Source organism: Phoxinus phoxinus (assembly GCF_949152265.1).
Source record: "Phoxinus phoxinus genome assembly, chromosome: 16".
Classification (NCBI taxonomy): domain Eukaryota; kingdom Metazoa; phylum Chordata; class Actinopteri; order Cypriniformes; family Leuciscidae; genus Phoxinus; species Phoxinus phoxinus.
The window spans coordinates 32,091,280-32,108,752 of NC_136891.1; the positions used below are offsets into that span (position 1 = coordinate 32,091,280).

At 38.4% G+C, this 17,473-nt stretch overlaps 2 protein-coding genes across 6 annotated transcripts; both read right to left on the reverse strand.

Annotated features, from left to right (window-relative positions):
* Window positions 1–1,142: 1,142 nt before the first annotated feature.
* rrm2 (ribonucleotide reductase M2 polypeptide) lies at window positions 1,143–6,506 on the reverse strand. 4 transcript variants are annotated; one of them, XM_079584599.1, is made up of 11 exons: window positions 6,284–6,506; window positions 4,979–5,044; window positions 4,709–4,777; window positions 3,727–3,873; window positions 3,453–3,569; window positions 3,229–3,362; window positions 2,889–2,983; window positions 2,669–2,802; window positions 2,460–2,564; window positions 1,717–1,830; window positions 1,143–1,480 (listed from the first exon to the last, which is right to left on the reverse strand). In XM_079584599.1, the coding sequence occupies exons 2-11, from the start codon at window positions 5,003–5,005 to the stop codon at window positions 1,328–1,330; spliced, it is 1,095 nt and encodes a 364-aa protein (XP_079440725.1). In that variant the 5' UTR covers window positions 5,006–5,044; window positions 6,284–6,506; the 3' UTR covers window positions 1,143–1,327. The 4 variants fall into 4 exon arrangements, with proteins under 4 accessions (XP_079440725.1, XP_079440726.1, XP_079440724.1 ...); XM_079584600.1 differs by having other exon boundaries at window positions 5,960–6,469; XM_079584598.1 differs by lacking the exon at window positions 6,284–6,506 and having other exon boundaries at window positions 4,979–5,296.
* A 1,116-nt stretch (window positions 6,507–7,622) lies between these two features.
* klf11a (Kruppel like factor 11a) lies at window positions 7,623–13,516 on the reverse strand. Of its 2 annotated transcripts, none has more exons than XM_079584701.1 (4): window positions 12,322–13,207; window positions 11,179–11,424; window positions 8,519–9,380; window positions 7,623–8,438 (listed from the first exon to the last, which is right to left on the reverse strand). In XM_079584701.1, exons 1-4 carry the CDS (start codon window positions 12,349–12,351, stop codon window positions 8,152–8,154), a joined length of 1,425 nt encoding a protein of 474 aa, XP_079440827.1. In that variant the 5' UTR covers window positions 12,352–13,207; the 3' UTR covers window positions 7,623–8,151. The 2 variants fall into 2 exon arrangements, with proteins under 2 accessions (XP_079440827.1, XP_079440826.1); XM_079584700.1 differs by lacking the exon at window positions 12,322–13,207 and adding an exon at window positions 13,417–13,516 and having other exon boundaries at window positions 7,724–8,438.
* Window positions 13,517–17,473: the final 3,957 nt, after the last annotated feature.

Consider the following 17,473-nt stretch of genomic DNA (forward strand, 5'->3'; position numbering starts at 1 on the left):
TGGGTGTATGTGTATGTGGGTGTGTGTGCATGCGCATATGGCACGGATGAAAACAAGTACTATATGGAAAAACATTCCTGCTTATCTCTGGTGCATTTTTTTAACATGCATCTTTTTCTTATCGTATTGTATCTGATTTTATTTATTTTTGTCATGTCTGCCCCTTTTTATTTTATTTTAACTGCATCCTGCACTTCATTTTCTCCTGTTCTCCCGGTCTGGATATGTTGTTGGGTTCTTGTATTGGGCGGTCCACCTCTTACGGTTTTATGGCATTTGTGTCTCTGATTAATTTTGTGAATTACTTTGCAAACCTGTGTTTTTAAAGGTGCTATAAAGTTGCTATAAAGATGTTGTTATTATTGTTATTGTTATTTACAGTTCGTATTATGCTCTGTTCATTACTGTCCTGTCTAAATAAACAGGACTTTTGCATTTATATTTGGGTTATGCAGTGTTTTAAATTATATTTTACACTGGGGTGCCTTGAGATTTTATGCACTTTTGAAAGGTGCCCTGACTGAAAAAAGTTTGAGAAAGGCTGGCTTAGAGCACCTTTAAGCACTGGTTTAAGTCTGCTTTTAGTCACATCACTAATATTTGCAGTAGGCCGATGCATCAGTGACATTAACTCCCAGGCTCAGTTTCAGACAGGGTTTAGATTAGGCCGAAGTTCAATCAAGGCATTTATGTAGCTTTAATAAATGAGCATTACTGGTGTGTATCTTGAGACAAAACAATGTCACTGACCATCTTTAAAATATGTCAGTGCAAGCTGCTTTCAGTTAAAACGGCACAAACATGCATTTTAGTTGGGGACTAGCTTAAGCCCTAGTTTAAAGAGAACGGTGTCATTTTAGCGGCTCCTAATTTAATAAATTATCCTTGCGACGGAAGTGAATCAACTAACTTTAGCTGGAAAACATTCAAGAACCGCTATAAAGCCAAAACAATCTGTTACCTTAAATAATGTTTATCTCTGTAAAGCAGCTTTGAAAATCTACATTGTTAAAAGCGCTATATAAATGAAGATGACTTGACTAAGCCTTGTCTGATAAACCGGCGTCAGAGTTATAGATAAATGTCTAATCCTGGTCTCTGCCACAGCCTAGAGGCAAAGCAATGAGTAGAAAAGCAGCAAATAGATTGTTCTTTTTATTATCATTTAAAACAACAAAAATAAAAAGTCATTTTAGTATAAGACATCATTAAAACAAATGAATAGTTAAAGAAATCATGTAAACTAGCATAAGTGATGCTGAATCTCCTCAAGAGTCCAAAGGGTCCATAGCTTACAAGTGTCCATTCAGGCACTCGGATTGAGTCTTTAAAAATCAGCATCCAGTCTGAAAGTGTTATCTGTAGATCCAGACATGACGCCCATCCGCTGGTACTCGCCAACTCGCTTCTCAAAGAAGTTGGTCTTGCCCTCCAAGGAAATGTTCTCCATGAAGTCAAAAGGGTTTTCCACTTTATAGACCTAGAAAATAAATTTAGCAGGTTAATGACACTTGAAATGCCGTGTTTAACTGAAGGCACAGAACAAGCTTGATTTGTAGTCTGATATTAGCCAACAAGGCTAATGCCCTGAGGTCAGTCACAAAGACTAAACCATGAGCAGAGATAAAAAAAACTACCACAAAACGCATAGTTTAACATGTCAGTTTAAATGAGTCAAATAAAATTGGCTTTATTAACGTTTCCAAATAAACCTACCTTGTCAAATCCCAATTCCAGAAGTAGCCGGTCAGCCACAAACTCAATGTATTGTTTCATTAGGTCACAGTTCATGCCAATGAGCTTTACTGGCAGCGCATCAGTCAGGAACTCCTAGGAAGACAAAGACAAATCACATGAGTTGCTTGCCAGTAGCATGCATTTCATTCAAAGCAGTTTAAAGTATAGCTTCTACACAAAAAGACTCTAGGGCTGCGCAATATATCGAAATATCGCAAATGTATATATCGCGATATGCATATCGCAACAGCTTGCAATAACTGGGGTCATGAACAAAAGACAAAGTTTTGTAGCTTTAATAAGTATCAGGATATATTTAATTAATACAGTGAAAACTAAGCAATGTTTTATTTTTACATTTTATGATTCAGTATCTTTTATTAAATAAAGCTAATGTAGGATCACCTGAATCCCTGAGGTTTACACTGATGTTAAAATAACACTTCTTACGCTACAGTAAAACACTGATGTTCACTTTCAGAAGTTATAAGGATGTTTTCTTGTCATAAAAGAATGTGAAACACATGTAGGTTATATCATTTTAAATATATTTTAAAGTTAATTTAAGTTTATTTTACACACTTTAAGCATTATCGTATCGCATATCAAATATCGTATTTAATGAGTTATCGCATTTTTCTTCAATATCGCACAGCCCTAAAAGACTCCAAAGCCAACTACTTGAAACCCTGAAGGGGAGTGTTTTACGCAAGCACACAAACCTGTTCAATTTCAACTGCATTTTGGATGATTTTCTTTACTGTAGCTTCTGATGGTTTGTTGATCAAGTGCTTGAACATGAGGCAGGCGAAGTCACAATGAAGACCCTGTGAAGAGAAGGAGAATAAAACTTAAGATCACATCTTCAACCTTCACACAACATATTCGAAAGCATTCATGCCCGTGTTAGAAGACATTTCTAAATGGTTACCTCATCTCGGCTGATGAGTTCATTGGAGAAGGTGAGTCCAGGCATGAGTCCTCTCTTCTTAAGCCAGAAAATAGATGCAAAAGACCCAGAAAAGAAGATTCCTTCCACTGCAGCAAAAGCCACCACTCTCTCTCCTAAATACACAGACTTAAATTAGCTCAGGCCATCATTTAAAGTCATCAGTAAATAAAAACTGTAGTAGTATGTTAATACAACATACCAAATTGTGCATTTTTGTCACCAATCCAGTTGAGCGCCCAGTCAGCCTTCCTCTTTACACAAGGCATCGTCTCAATAGCATTGAACAGATATTCTCTACAGGAGCAAAAAAACACGTTATTATTTTATTAGTTAAATGTCTAAATAGATTGAAGTTAGACAAGCACATAGTTTATGGGGCTCAGTCACGGCGATAATTTCGTGCTGACACCCTACAACCAGCGGACCACATGTCCACTGATCTTGAGCAGTCAACACTCAGCTCCCATTATCAGCTGAGGTACGTACCCCTGCGCCACTCATCATTGCCCACATTATCTCCCACGCGTCTCATGGCTCACCTCTCTTTGGGATCTTTGATGTAGGTATCGATCAACAGGCTGTACATTTCAGAGTGAATGTTTTCCATTGCAATCTGGAAACCGTAGAAGCAACGGGCTTCTGTCACTTGGACTTCCTGAGTAAATCGCTCAACCTAGATTAAATCACAGAAGACATGCGATAAGAAAAGTGTGACTTCTTACAGAGGTTTAAAAATCTTGTGAAAGTTTGCCTCCGGACGTACCAAGTTCTCATTGACAATGCCATCACTCGCAGCAAAGAAAGCCAAAACATGAGAGATGAAATATCTCTCCTCTTCTTTCAGGGAATCCCAGTGCTGAAGATCTTTGGACAGGTCAACCTTGGAAAAAAATTATAATTAAAACAGTGCAATATAAAAATCAAACAACCGTAAGCCATTTGTATGCTTGCTTTTTGATGTGATGGTTTTAAGAACCATAATAATGTGGAACAAACTTTATTTTCTTCTGGTGTATCAAATACACATTGAAGCTCACCTCCTCAGCGGTCCAGAAGGAGGCTTCTGCCTTCTTGTACATCTGCCAGATGTCATGATACTGAATTGGGAAGATGACAAAGCGATGGGGGTTCTCCTTTAGAAGGGGCTCTTCCGACAGAGATCCTTTCCTGACTTTTGTCTGCTCCTTAAAGTAAAAAAAAATACATATTTTAATCACCTGTGCCCATTATATTGCATGTGAATGGGAGCATAGTTAATGCAAACACTTCATGATTTACCATTCATATGCATGACACATTTTGAAGATTAGATTATTAAATTACATGCAAAAAAAGTTTAATCTCAACTTCGCAGCATTTTAATACTTCACAATATTTACCATTTTGCATGAAAAGCTAGTATCGCCTAAGTTTGTTGCTTTGGTCCATACTAAAAGGTAATAGTTAGAGATTTAATAAAAATCATTAGCATATGTTATTTTCTCTAACTATTCATGTAGTACTACTATAAACGTAAACGCGTGATTTTATTCCCAACCTGCCCCACTAACGTTACTTCCGGTCTAGTTTGCCGGTGAAACAAGAGTGTTTTTCCGGTTGACAAAATTCACAATAAAATATGGTAAATGTAAACATCGCTCGAAACAAATACAGAATTGTTGCATATTTAATCGTACTTTTTCGAAACATTTCTGCGTAGTTTACACAAAAGATCAGCTCGAGATACCGATCGCCAAATCAGCATAAACCCTAATAAATTAACTGGCTTAAAATACACAGTATTTTAGGTTACTATATAGCATGGTCTTCAATTAGATTTGTTTTTACGAGCCATTGTTTTCATCACAGGCCTGGATAGTTTTGATGGACCTGCCTTGGCGCCAAATTGTATCTACTACTTTAAAACATCACTTGATAAATCAATAGTTTAAATTGGGGACTTATATATTGGCATGCATTACAGCTGTAAGGTTAAATCTTGAAGAAACCGTGTGCAGGGATGCAGTTAAAGTAAGTTACCTCTGAATCATCAAAGATTTTGCGCGCCGTTTTGGACGCAAGAATTCTGGTGGAGTTCAGGCTGGGTGGCTGAGGACAAAACAAATCACACTTTACAATCGACATCATGACTAACAGTTTAGTGTTTGGCTTTTAATTCAACAGAATCAAAACTCCTGTCATAGTTTTGATCTTATCGTAACTTACTCCCGAAAAATAAAGTCTCTCAGTAACCGACATGTCTTATAATTACACGTATGGATATCGGATAACGTCTAAAAACGCGCTTACCGTGTTTTCTTTGTCCACCAAAGACATGTTAGTTATTTTTGCAGAAACTGTGTTTTCATTCTTGGCCTTCAGTGGAGAGCGAGTTGACATCATTGTAAAAGATTAAAGCGTTGAGTAAAACAGAAAATGAGGTTAGGTTAAAAAATATATATGTAACACAACTTCTAAAACAAAGCTAGCTAGATACAAATAAATAAAAGTATGAGCTTGAAGGTGCACAGTCCAGCTGAAGCGAAGAAAGAAATCGAAGAATGAACGCCAGGGATACTCTTTTATATTCGATTTTTGGCGCTCATTCTCAGCCAATGGGAAAAGGGCAAACTCCACTGCTTTGTTTGGTCCTTTTAAATCTTTCATCAGATGAACCAATCAGAATTCTCCACGGCGTCACGTGAGGACTACGCCTCGCGGGAGATTCAAACATTTTGGGGGATGCGAATGAGTGTTACACAAAACCGAACGTGCAGTTACACAAACTGGTTTAAAAGGGCGCGAATTAAGAAAAAGTATTTATATTTTGTACAAAAACATTTTATTTACAATATATTGTGCGGAATGTGTGTTGAGGTTAACTCCCCACTAAAGAAAAAATTATTTGACAGGATATGGAAATATTTCTGGTTAACGTACACTTTATCATAATGAGTTGTTATAATTTATAATTCCACTCGAACAGAATAAGGTCAAATAAAGTCACACGTAATTTAATTTAAATCACTCGGGTCTGCAGTTGTCGATTACAGACAGATCACATTTAACAGCTCTCACAATAAATATTGTTTTAAGGTGAAACAAAATGCCTGGTGTGTGAGGAAATATCATTGAACAGTGGGGGAAAACATTTCGTTTTATAACAAGCCAACATCGCCTCGTTTTATAACAAGGCAACGCCTCGTTTTATAACAACCCAACAACGGTTCGTTTTATAACAAACCCAAACCTATTTTCAACAACAACAAAAACTGCCAGGAAGTAACTTACTTTTCGCGCCAGATTTGAGTAAACAAATAAAATACATAACGTCAACCCGTACTATTATCCATAATACTTAAAAACGGAAATATTCGTTTTTAATGATAGACATAAACTAGATATGTGATCTTTAAAACAACTATAACTTCATAAAATTATGGCGGAAAATGTTTTGCTTTCTCTTGTCAACCGGCAAAAATATCACGGCGAGCATCATTAATGAATATAAACTGTAGACTTTGGTGTATAAAAAGAGGGATTATATGTATTTTATTGACGATTTAACATTACATCACATAAAACTATCAGCTGTTGCTCTCATAGTTTGCTCACCACAGCCGAAGCAAAACACGAATTCCTACGAGCTTTGTGATTAATTAAAAGTCGGCATTACACAATAACCCAAATTGTGTTGAAAATGTTTTATACAACAGCGAAAATATTGAAATCCTTTGTTTTCATATAACAAAAAAATACATTCAGGACGCGGGACGAGGAACAACAAAAACGCCCAAGAGAAGAGGTCACTTCCTGGGATAAAATAATGAATGCTTTTGGGATACTGCCTCCTAGTGGCAGGAGTACTATAATCACCGATGTGAAATGTTTTGTAGAAACTCTCATCAAATAAATTATGGTAACAAAGTTAAACATCTGTACAAAAATATGAAAATGATCAGCTGCTTACACATGATCTTTAATCTACTATTTTACTCGCAGACGACATTACATTACCTATTTAGCTAGGATATTGATTGATGACTATTTGACTATTTCATTTTTAACTATGAAAACTGAACTTAATATACAAACAAACACACACACAAAACATTTAGTTGCTCTGAATGCGATAGTGGGATCAACACTGTGGAGAAAATAAAACAAATCTTCGTATGGAATGCGATATTATGCAATAACCTGCCTGTATTGCTACAGACAGCAGGGGGCGCGCTTCACCTATATTAAAATTTGCCGTTCACATTAACGAATTGTTATTATTATCATATATACATGTTTTATCGTAAATTATTATAAATACAACGATTCTGTAAAGTATAACTAAAATAAATAAAAAAGTACTATTTCCGTCCGCCAATCGCTTTTTTTTATTTTTTATCAAAAATACAGTTATTAACGTTTTCCCACTTCTTTCGCTTTGGTTTAGTTAATCGTCATTTAAACAGAAAATACTGTATCTTAAATTGACTTTTAGTCCAGTTTCTGTGTTTGTTTATTTGATGTTTCCTTTTTCCCGTTTGGAAATATCGGTCAGTAAGGCAAATGGGCGGAAACCAAGGTTGTCAGTCAAACTGCTGCTGCCATATTTCCAACTCGTCGTCCTCTGTGATTGGTCGCGCCCCCTAACCGCTCCACAATGCAGAGATGTGATTGGATGAGGTTTGTTACTGGGTGCTGTGGGGTGACAATGTTGAGAATTGATGTTGAGCTGGTGTTGTGTAACTGTGTCGTCACACCAGTTCGTGGCTATGTAATGATTTTATTGTTTTCTTTATCCACGTTTTACCCGTTGAGTAACACTTGTCAGGCTATGTTCATATTAATGTTTATTTGTTTTGTTTTTAAATGTCTGAATTTAATCTCTTTTTTTGTAAAACATATTTAAAACATTCCATGTTGTTTTTGTTTCCTTTTAGGTAAAAATCATGTTTTTAAAATGCCTTGAACACTTAAAAGTATCAATTTCGTCTTCCGTAATTTCTTTTCATTTGTTTATCAGAGGTACCAAATAAAACAAATTCTATATTCTTTCTTACTACAAATGTTTATTATTAAATAATATGGAATATTGCAGGTAGTATCACATTACAGGAATACTGTCCAATTAACAGAAGTAACATCGATAACATTTATTTATATATCAACAATAAATGCTAATTTGAATACACATTACATTCATATAGATCGTAATATTTATATACAAATATACAACAATAAAGAGTAAGTAACAGATGAAATGATGCAAAGACTTTGGCAAAGGGAGTAAAAACATATTGGGAGACATAACTTATATAAAAGTAAACAAGAAATCCTTATAAACAACCATGATTAAAGTAAAAATCCAGTGCAATGTCACATTGTTTTATGTACATGGATGTGTATAGCAGCCTTGGTTTTCTTGTATTTCCCCTGTTAAATGGTCAGTGGGATATTGTCCTGAGGTGAGTGGTCTGAGTCTCAACTTAGTTTGAGGCAGGAAGAAGCACACTAAGGGGTATGGAAGATGGTGCTTGGGAAGTGGCCATTTTGTTTACGTCACGAACTTCGTTCGGCCACACTGTAGACCTCTTGGTTGTCATATGACGGCGTGCGTGCTTGGTCAGGTGGTCGCTTCGCATAAACCGACGCTCGCAGACAGTACAGACGAACTTCTTTTCACCCGTGTGAGTCCGGCGATGCCTGGAGAGTTCATCTGAACGGGCAAATTTTTTGTCACACCCTTCCCAATGACAACTGAAAGGCTTCTCACCTGAGAAATAGAGGGATATATGATCAATAAACATGATTATTGATGCACAAAATCATATTTTCTGCTAGGTGGATACAAACCTGTATGAGTTCTTAAATGAGCCTTCAAGTGCGAACTTTTAAAGTAAGTCTTCTTGCATCCTTGGAAGTTGCAGACGTAGTTCCGCCTGCGTGAGAAGTCAGACTGTGTCATCCCGCCGCTCTGACCCGAGGGCACGTACACTGGAGCGGGTGCCAAAGGCAGGAGCTTCGTGTTCCCAAGCGTCACAACGCTCTGCTGGCAGGTGGAGGATTGGGATACCTGAGACTGCGGGACTACAAACATCACAGTGCCCTGAGCCACAGATGAGCTCACCAGAAGAGGTTGAGAATGTGGAAGAATGGGCTTTGACCCGGAGGTCTGCATCTGAACTGGAGTCTGAACGAACGCTGAGATGATTCCAGTCTGCCCGTTAACAGGGAACACCTGACAGAGCACCGGCGGGCTGGACATGGGCGACTGTGGAACGGCGGACTGTGTTGTTGGGATAGCAAAGCATGGGGAGCTTGGAGAAGGGGCCATTCTCTCCGTTTCTGCAGTGTCACATGGGCTGCTGGAGCTTTGCAGTTCTGCTTTGAGGTTGGCACTGGGCTCTGTGTGCTGTAGAGGGATTTCTGCGTGCCCGGTGGTCGGAGAGGGAATGTTGTGGTCCACGGATCTGTCGGCGGTGTGCCGTATAACACTGGTGGCTCTGCGCAGCGAGGACTGTTCTGCCATCTGTGACAGAGCTGGGTTGAGAAGGACTGTGGTACTGGGATGTAGGTTGATGTGACATGCAGCCCTGTTGGTCAAGGCTGAGCATTGTCTGGGGAGTGGTTTGAGACTTGAGCAGGCCACTGAGGTATTGAGAACCGCTGTGCCTGAAGTTTCAGCAAAGCTTGGGCTGTGGGGAGGGGTCATGCACTGGGGGGAGAGAAGAGATGTGCATTGAGAATTGGGAATTTCCTTTAAAGGGATACTCCACTTTTTTTGGAAATAGGCTCATTTTACAACTCCCCCAGAGTTAAACAGTTGAGTTTTACCGGTTTCGAATCCATTCAGCCGAACTCCGGTTCTGACGGTACCAGTTTTAGCATAGCTTAGCATAGATCATTGATTCTGATGGGTCCAGTAGCATTTCTTTCAAAATGACCAACGAGTTTCAATATTTTTCCTATTTAAAACTTGACTCTTCTGTAGTTAAACCGTGTACTAGGAACTAGGCTAGGAACTAGGCTAGGCTAGGAACTACTCTCATTCCGGCGTAAGAATCAAGGAACTGTGCGGCCGTACCATGGGTGCCGGCGTAATGATATGACGAAGCACCTGAAAATAGTCCCCAGCTCGGTAACTTCCAACATGACCGGGACTAAGTTTGTGTAGTTTTTAGGTGGCAAATTAGGTTTCCTGTGCGATTAGCCATGGTTCTGTGCGTAGTAAATCTACGCTCCCTGTGCAAGCAGGTTGTCACGTTGGTTTGTTGACGGCAAGTGCTTCGTCATATCATTACGCTGCTGCACCCATGGTACGGCCGCACAGTTCCTTGATTCTTACGCCGGAATGAGAGTAGTTCCTGGCCATATAGGCTTGGAAAATCGCAACTTTTAATTTTCCGTCGATCTTAGTACACAGTTTAACTACAGAAGAGTCAAGTTTTAAATAGGAAAAATATTGAAACTCGTTGGTCATTTTGAAAGAAATGCTACTGGACCCATCAGAATCAATGATCTATGCTAAGCTATGCTAAAACTAAAAAGTTCGGTTGAATGGATTCGAAAACGGTAAAACTCAACTGTTTAACTCTGGGGGAGTTGTAAAATGAGCCTATTTCCAAAAAAAGTTAAGTATCCCTTTAAGGCTGGAATATACAACATGTTTTTTGATTTTCAGTCAGGACAAGTAGCCGAAAGTCAGAGCCAGTCTGCAGATTTTGGAAAGTCAGAATTGACTGATTTCACAGAAATTCACATGGTGTATAATGGGAAAAGACTCCAATTTTGTAGCTTCAGACAACTATTCTATCCAGTCAAATCATGTTTGTTATTTTGAGCCCATTTTAATAAAAATATTGTTTTCATTTGTCATCTGTCTCCTAGCAATTAGGTGCATGCATTTATTGTGTTCGTAATGACTTGAAAGTCTGGTAAGTGTGTGATAGTCATTAAGGCCCCGTTTACACGATGGGAAAACGCAGATATTTCTCTGCGTTTTGGCCTGTCATTTACACGAAAACGCCGTTTTTATCCCAGAAAACGATTATTTCTAAAAACTCCGGCCAAAGTGGAGATTTCTGAAAACGCAGGTTATATGTTGTCGTGTCAACTGGGAGAAACAGGGTTTTTAGGTTCTCTCTTGTCGATTCTGAGGATTCTGATTGGCTTGCATGGCTTTATCCTTCTTCCTACACTGCCGCCCATAGGTTTGGCATAGTTATGATGGCGCTCGACGGCGTATTTATGCGGGTTGTGTGCACGATGTTATTATTGAAAACGGAGGGGGGGAAATATTCGTTTCTCTAAATACCCGGCTATGTGTAAATGTGGCCTTAGTGTATGATGACCAGTTTTTCTGGAACAAAAGTTGAGTAGTTTATTCCAGCCTACTATACTAGCAACTCTATTTTTAAAATAATGTGGGCCATAACAGCTTTCATTTATGCATTTATGCATTTTTGGAAAATTGTATTCATAATGCTTACACAGTCCAATTTCGAGTCACTCACCAGTGATGAGAGGGAGACCAGGTCTTTAGGGGACTCGGTGAGTTCAGGCTGCAAGGCGAGAGAATCGCAGGAGTCTGAGGTGGGCGTCAGTGGGCGAGGCTTGTGCGTCCTCTGGACCCAGGAGCTCATGCACACCAAAGCCTCCGCAGCCTCCAGGTCATTGTATTCCAGAGTGGACGAGCATGACTTCTCACTGTCATGCCTGTTTCTCTCCATCATCACCTCGCAGATGTCCACAAGACTGGACTATAGATTACAAAAAAAAGCACATTTCTTATTTTAATGCTAGTGGGCTAGTTTATAAATCGTATCTGAATTGACACCATCACAACAACGGTTCCTATAATTCTATCTAATTGCATGGCATACAATGAAAGTGGCAATGATGTTTGTTATGCATCTACTGTTAAAAGCTGCGGCTGCCATTCATAAGCAAAGAAAGGGCCCCCAGTACTTGCGACTACACCCACTCTGCGCCTTGCGTTAACCGTGAGCTGCTGGGAACCTCCCATCGCCAAATATAGATTTTAGAGTGACGTGCACCCAACCAAAAAGCCATGTGAGTATGCCATGCAAAAAAAAGTATAATCTACGTGGTTAACCATATCAAGACGTTATGCACTAAGGTTCCTCTTTTTTTGTCAAAGCGGAGCCCTTATGATACAGCAAACATGATAGGAACATGCAGAACGTTGTTGCAATAACACAAACAATGCATTCTGAAATAATTTAATGTATAAATTAAGGATTAGAAAAATTTGGTTCAAACTTGAGTATGTGGGGCACATAAGGTCGCTAACAAAACACAAAACTGATGACAACAGTTTAAGCACCGCAGCTTTAATGCAGGAGGGAAATGTACAATAATTAAGGCAAATGGCTCATCATGACATAATTTAAGCAAAGCAATTTAACACAAAGAATGTGGTTCATTGCAAGTGTCAAGACGATCAAGTATGTTTTTTGTGTGTGTAAACAGAAATTACAAACATTGCTTTGCTCAAAGTCAACTGTTCTCCGTCAATGAGCATGGAATTATTTGTATGGGGCACAACTTACAGCAAAAGCGGATGACATTAGTGGGTCAATGCGCAAATACTAAAAAGTAGCAGTAAAGCCACTTTGTCAATAAAATCAACTTACCCGGCCGGAGTCAGAAGTAAAATTCAGCATATGTAAACGTCTCTTAAAAGCAACGAGAAAAACAGCTGTGATACGAAGCCCGGGTACATAAGTCTAACCACTTTTTTTTTTTTTTACAGCAAGGTCCAACCTCAGCTGAGTGAATCAGAAGCGCAAAAAAAACAACAGAAAGATATAGAAAAAAAACAGAAACAAAATTCAGAGCGCTCTGGCGGGTGGTAACATGTGACCAATCAAAAACAAAGGTGTAGCGGAAACGGGCCAATGGGAAAGCAGGCAGCGCATGATCAGTACGTGATCGCTCGCTGATTGGCTGAAACGGGGTGCGTGGCTGTTGGGGGGCGTTTCGGAGGAGTCAGCGGTGTCAGTGTAAACCCGGTGAACCCGGTGCTCGAGAACTGGGGGAAAGGTCGGCGCAGCGTACGAGCGGAATCGTGAGATACTCGCACGCGTCTGGCTAGCTGTGCCAGCGGAGTGTGGCGTGCGCAGACGAGCACAGTCCACACTGGAAGTATACGTAATAAGCCAACGCCTGCATTCAAGACAAAACTGAAATAAAGAAGCGAAAACCGCATCGTACATATTTAGTTTAAAATATGCCTGTTTTTTTATGGATAGTCTGCATTGCTTTTATTATATATAAAAGTGTTGTTATGAATGTTCAGCAGCCTCACGCGACTGCGCAAAGGGGAAACACAGTGAGATGCTGCCTATAAAATAGCTAAATAATTAATAATAGCTATAATAAAATTAAACAACATGGGACTAATAGCAATGATAATATAAAAAGACGACATTTTTGTCATTATTTGTCTCTATAAAAAGACACAAGCGCAGTCCGGAAATCATTACATATCCCACATGCGTACACAGTTTTAGTGAACTCATCTGAACTGAACTCGGGAACCTCAGCTTTCTGTGAAAGAATCCAGGGCGGAGCCTATGAGAATGCTGCATCTCTTTGTTGTAGCTATACACTAATCGTTATGTCTCTCTTTTTGTCTGTTTTTTTCCGTGATAATTATCTGTTCTTACACTCAAATGATTAGTGGGAACAGGTGTAAATGTGTGCAAATCATATAGGTATATCCTAACTGTGCGTCCCTGCAGGAGGGCTGTGGTGTGTCTGGTGAACAGAGCTGAGCAGACAAAAGGCTTCATCAGTCCCCCTCCTCTTCAGAGATTCAGATATCCTGTGAAAAAAGACAGAGGAGATTGTATTTCTCTGTCTGTGATGTGTTGTAAAGCCGAGGAAGACATTTGCTGTCCTTATGTTCAACATTCAGAAATGTTCTTAGCAATTAAAGAACTAAAAGAAATGTATGGTTGACATTTCTTAAAAAAAAAGTAGCCTATCTATGGGCAACTCTTAATGTCTTTTAAACAATAATTAAATAATTTACATAATTGCCCCCCCCCCCCCCCCCCCACACACACACACACACACACACACACACACAAAGATAATCCAATAATAAAAATCAATGTGGAGTCCCAAACACGTAAACTAAGGCAACTAAAGTGCAATATTTAATTCTGTATAAATATATAAAAGGTTCAGCCATTTTGTCTGATAATAAAGACTGAATGTTTCTGCTACAGATCTGGAAATATTTAATCCCATGGAACAAATTTAAACTAATTGGACATAATAACAAAAAAAAAAAACAATTCTTAAGCCTGCGCAACACATTAAGAGTGCTAAACAACACATCTAAACAAAAAAGAGGACTTTTAAACACGTTTCTCCACTGCATTGAGGTTTAGAAGGCAACATCTGGGCTTGCTTCATTACATTTTGATGGCAGGATTGGGATTTTTCTTTATATCTGTTGAAACTGTTGTGGGAGTCAGATGTAAAGAGAAAAGACACAAAGGTCTTTGATGCATGTAAATAAGGAGCATGTCTTCATTTTGCAAAAGCAGATCTCCTGTGTTGATGAAGCAAGAAAACAGGCCATGAAAAGTTGCACATAAAATAAAAACACTTTATTGTTAAATATAAATTAGATTTTTTCCCCCAGGATTCTTTGATGAAAGTTTAAGATAATTAGGATGTATACCCTTGCCTTTCATTTATTTAAAATAATAATAATAATCTTACTGACCACAAAACGGTATATATTTTTTCCCTGCTGGTTCGTCTGTTTAGCTACAATCAATGTAAGTGATATATTTCTTTTTTTAATCAAAATATAAAATGCATATAAGAAAAAAACAACGTTTTAAGGGAAATAGATACCGTTCATAATAATAAATCTCATAACAGATATAAACTGTGCAAGCCAGTAAAGTCAAAAGATATTTAATGAGAAATAAAATGATTTGATCTACAACATTTGCTTTGCACACAAACCGTTTCAAATGATGCTGAGATATTATAATAACACACATTTTAATATAAATTGTCATACCAAAAATAACCTAATTTTGCTGTGTTATGCGTTATACATCACAACAACTATTCATCACCATAGCTTGTGTTTTCCAGAATGAGTTGTGAACCCAGAGACTGGAATCTTGGGAGGGTGTGAGGCCATGTGTGGGGGTTCGGCTGCAAGCCAGGGGAGCCGTGTGTGTGAAAGAGAGAGGCCAAACAGGGCATGCAAACACAGGCTAAGTGAGGAGGTTGGGTGGCAGATGTGCTGTCCGCTTTGGGCTGCTGAGGAAAAACAGTTGAAACTTCGGGGCTTCGTCCACTGTGGTGCTGAGCGCGTCTGAACTGAATGACTTGAGCTCAGATAGGTGGAGTTCTCCAAAAGTAGGTCAGCCAAAAAGGGCGGGCTTGCTTTTAACCTCTGAGATGCAACATGCTTTCCGTGTTGCGTAGCCCGAATCTTCCCATCCATGGCCGTTTTAAATAAATATCATTGGTGAATTAACATCATAACCTAAAGTAAGAGCGTTGGTGCTTAATTCTTACAGTTTCTGTACTTGAATGAGACTTACTCAGCATTTTGAGTTAATTCTCAGACAGCTCGCCTCCACATCCACGACTCACACAGAAGGATGGAAAAATTGTTCACAATATTCACATCACACCCCTTCTGAATATGCAACATAGTGCAAGAAAGGATATGTACTTTGACTCATGATGGCCCATCTTCTTGGTTTAGCATTAGTAATAAAAGCATAAATTCTGTTTTATATTTTGCAAAGCATTTTTGCAGATAAAAAGTAAATGTTGCATATGATTCACACAACAGTCTGTTAGCAATTATTTCTTATTTCTGAGAAATGTATCATGATAATAGCACAATAGTAACTGTACAATGTTTTTTGAAAGAAGTATCTTATGCTCACAAAGACTGCATTTATTTGTTCAAGAATACAGTAAAACATTAATACAATTAAAAAATAATTGTTTTGTATTTTAATATAAAATTTGATTTATTCCTGTGATGGCAAAGCTGTTTTCAGCAGCCATTATTTCAGACTTCAGTGTCACATGATCCTTCAGAAATCATTTTAATATGTTGAATTGGTGCTCAAGAAACTTTTTTTTTTCACATATATTTTTTTATCATTGTTGAAAACAGATGCTGCTTAATATTTTTTCTTGAAACTGTGATACTTTTATTTTTACGGATTCCTTGATTAATAGAAAGTTTAATAAAAAACAGCATTTATTTAAAATATAGGCCTATTTAAGAATCTTTTGTAACATTGTAAATGTATTTACTGCCACTTGTGATCAATTTAATGTGAGCTACATTTTTAACTAATATATATATTATTATTTTTTAAAGTATAAATCTTATTCCCTAGTTTTGAACGGTGTGTATTCTATAATCCAGCAGTAAATTGTGATTTGTGACAGTCTAATTGACTAGAGCTTGATAAGATCACTGGCCAGATGTTTGACCAATGCCTTTAATGTACATAAACTGCAGGTAAATAATGCTAATATTTGTCAGTATTAGGCCTACACAATTTTATTTTAGGCTACTTTGAAGGTCGGCTACAATTAGACAAGATTTTGAGGGGAAGTGGCTTTTACGACTGCTTCCAACAGGAACGTCTGTTACAAGCACTTTCCTTTCGAGTTTTTCTGCAATTTTATAAAATAATTAAAATAATATTAACGGTTGCGAACACATTAAGACAGGTTAACATTAGTATTAGCATGTAAATATACATCTATCGTCAAATACTGACACAAAGCACTGTGGCGTGCGTCAAATGAACGCGAGAACCTGCGGTGGGGGGAGGAGAGGAAGTGAAGTGTGAGATATAACACGGAAGATAGAAGACAGCCGGTTGTTTACAATGAAATTGTGACGGTCTGTTTATCTGTGTGTAAACAGCAAGCCAAGGTTAAACCCCGTTCGTTGAGTGCAATCCCCAGACCGAGTGTTTTCCGTTTGGCACCATGGAGTGTGTGATCAGCTCAAAAATAGTGCTGTCTGTTTGTTGGGAGAGCCCAAGACAAACAGACAACATGCCAGGAAAACGGTCTCTCTCTACACGTGAGAAGGGAAAACAACCCTGAAAAGCATGCCGGGTAATTTGTTTCGCTGGAAAGAAGAATGTTTCTGTGAGAGTTAGTACATGTTTGTTCACGTCAGGGCTTTTCGTGAACGCATGTGGACGGTGTTTACATGCACATACGCGCAGTCAGCTGGTTTGGTTGAGGAGGAATAGTGCCAGAAAACACCCATGACACCACACAGGCTCTCTGTCCTGGTTTTCCCTTCTCACCCAGCCCCCCTGGCTCAGTTTTTCCTCAAATTTCATCCTCGCTCCATCACTGTCCTGCTATTCTGTGTAGCCTAGGCTATCTCTGTGGATCTAACACGTTTTATTTCTTGGCTGAAATAGTCCAATTCCTTTTTAGCCAATTGGATTGTACTCCTCGATTAAGAAGTTTAAAGATAAAAACAAAAGTTTTCCTTTGTTTTAGTTTTTTTTTAAAGAGAGAAAAAACACAATAATAAAGCGTTTCCAAAACATTCTTGAATATAGGTGTCCAACTTGGTAAATAAATATCTTTAGCCTGTCAAAGCTACAAAAGTAATAATAAAATAAAGAAATAATGTCCATACAAATAACAATATTAACGCTTGTCATCAGTAGCTTTATCACATATTGTGTTATTTCAATTTCTGGGGTTTTTACGAAAAATAAATGTGGCACTTGCCAATATAATATG

What these genes read in the sequence shown, in the direction of transcription:
- rrm2 (XM_079584598.1), bottom strand. Translation starts at nt 5,071, where the DNA reads ATGATGTCAACTCGCTCTCCACTGAAGGCCAAGAATGAAAACACAGTT. An exon ending in TGGTGGACAAAGAAAACACG is followed by an intron (nt 4,778 to 4,978) that starts GTAAGCGCGTTT and finishes TTTTGTCCTCAG; the next exon opens with CCACCCAGCCTGAACTCCAC. An exon ending in ATGCAGTTGAAATTGAACAG is followed by an intron (nt 1,831 to 2,459) that starts GTTTGTGTGCTT and finishes TTGTCTTCCTAG; the next exon opens with GAGTTCCTGACTGATGCGCT.
- klf11a (XM_079584700.1), bottom strand. Translation starts at nt 13,482, where the DNA reads ATGAAGCCTTTTGTCTGCTCAGCTCTGTTCACCAGACACACCACAGCC. An exon ending in TGGTCTCCCTCTCATCACTG is followed by an intron (nt 9,381 to 11,178) that starts GTGAGTGACTCG and finishes CTCTCCCCCCAG; the next exon opens with TGCATGACCCCTCCCCACAG. An exon ending in TCATTTAAGAACTCATACAG is followed by an intron (nt 8,439 to 8,518) that starts GTTTGTATCCAC and finishes TCTATTTCTCAG; the next exon opens with GTGAGAAGCCTTTCAGTTGT.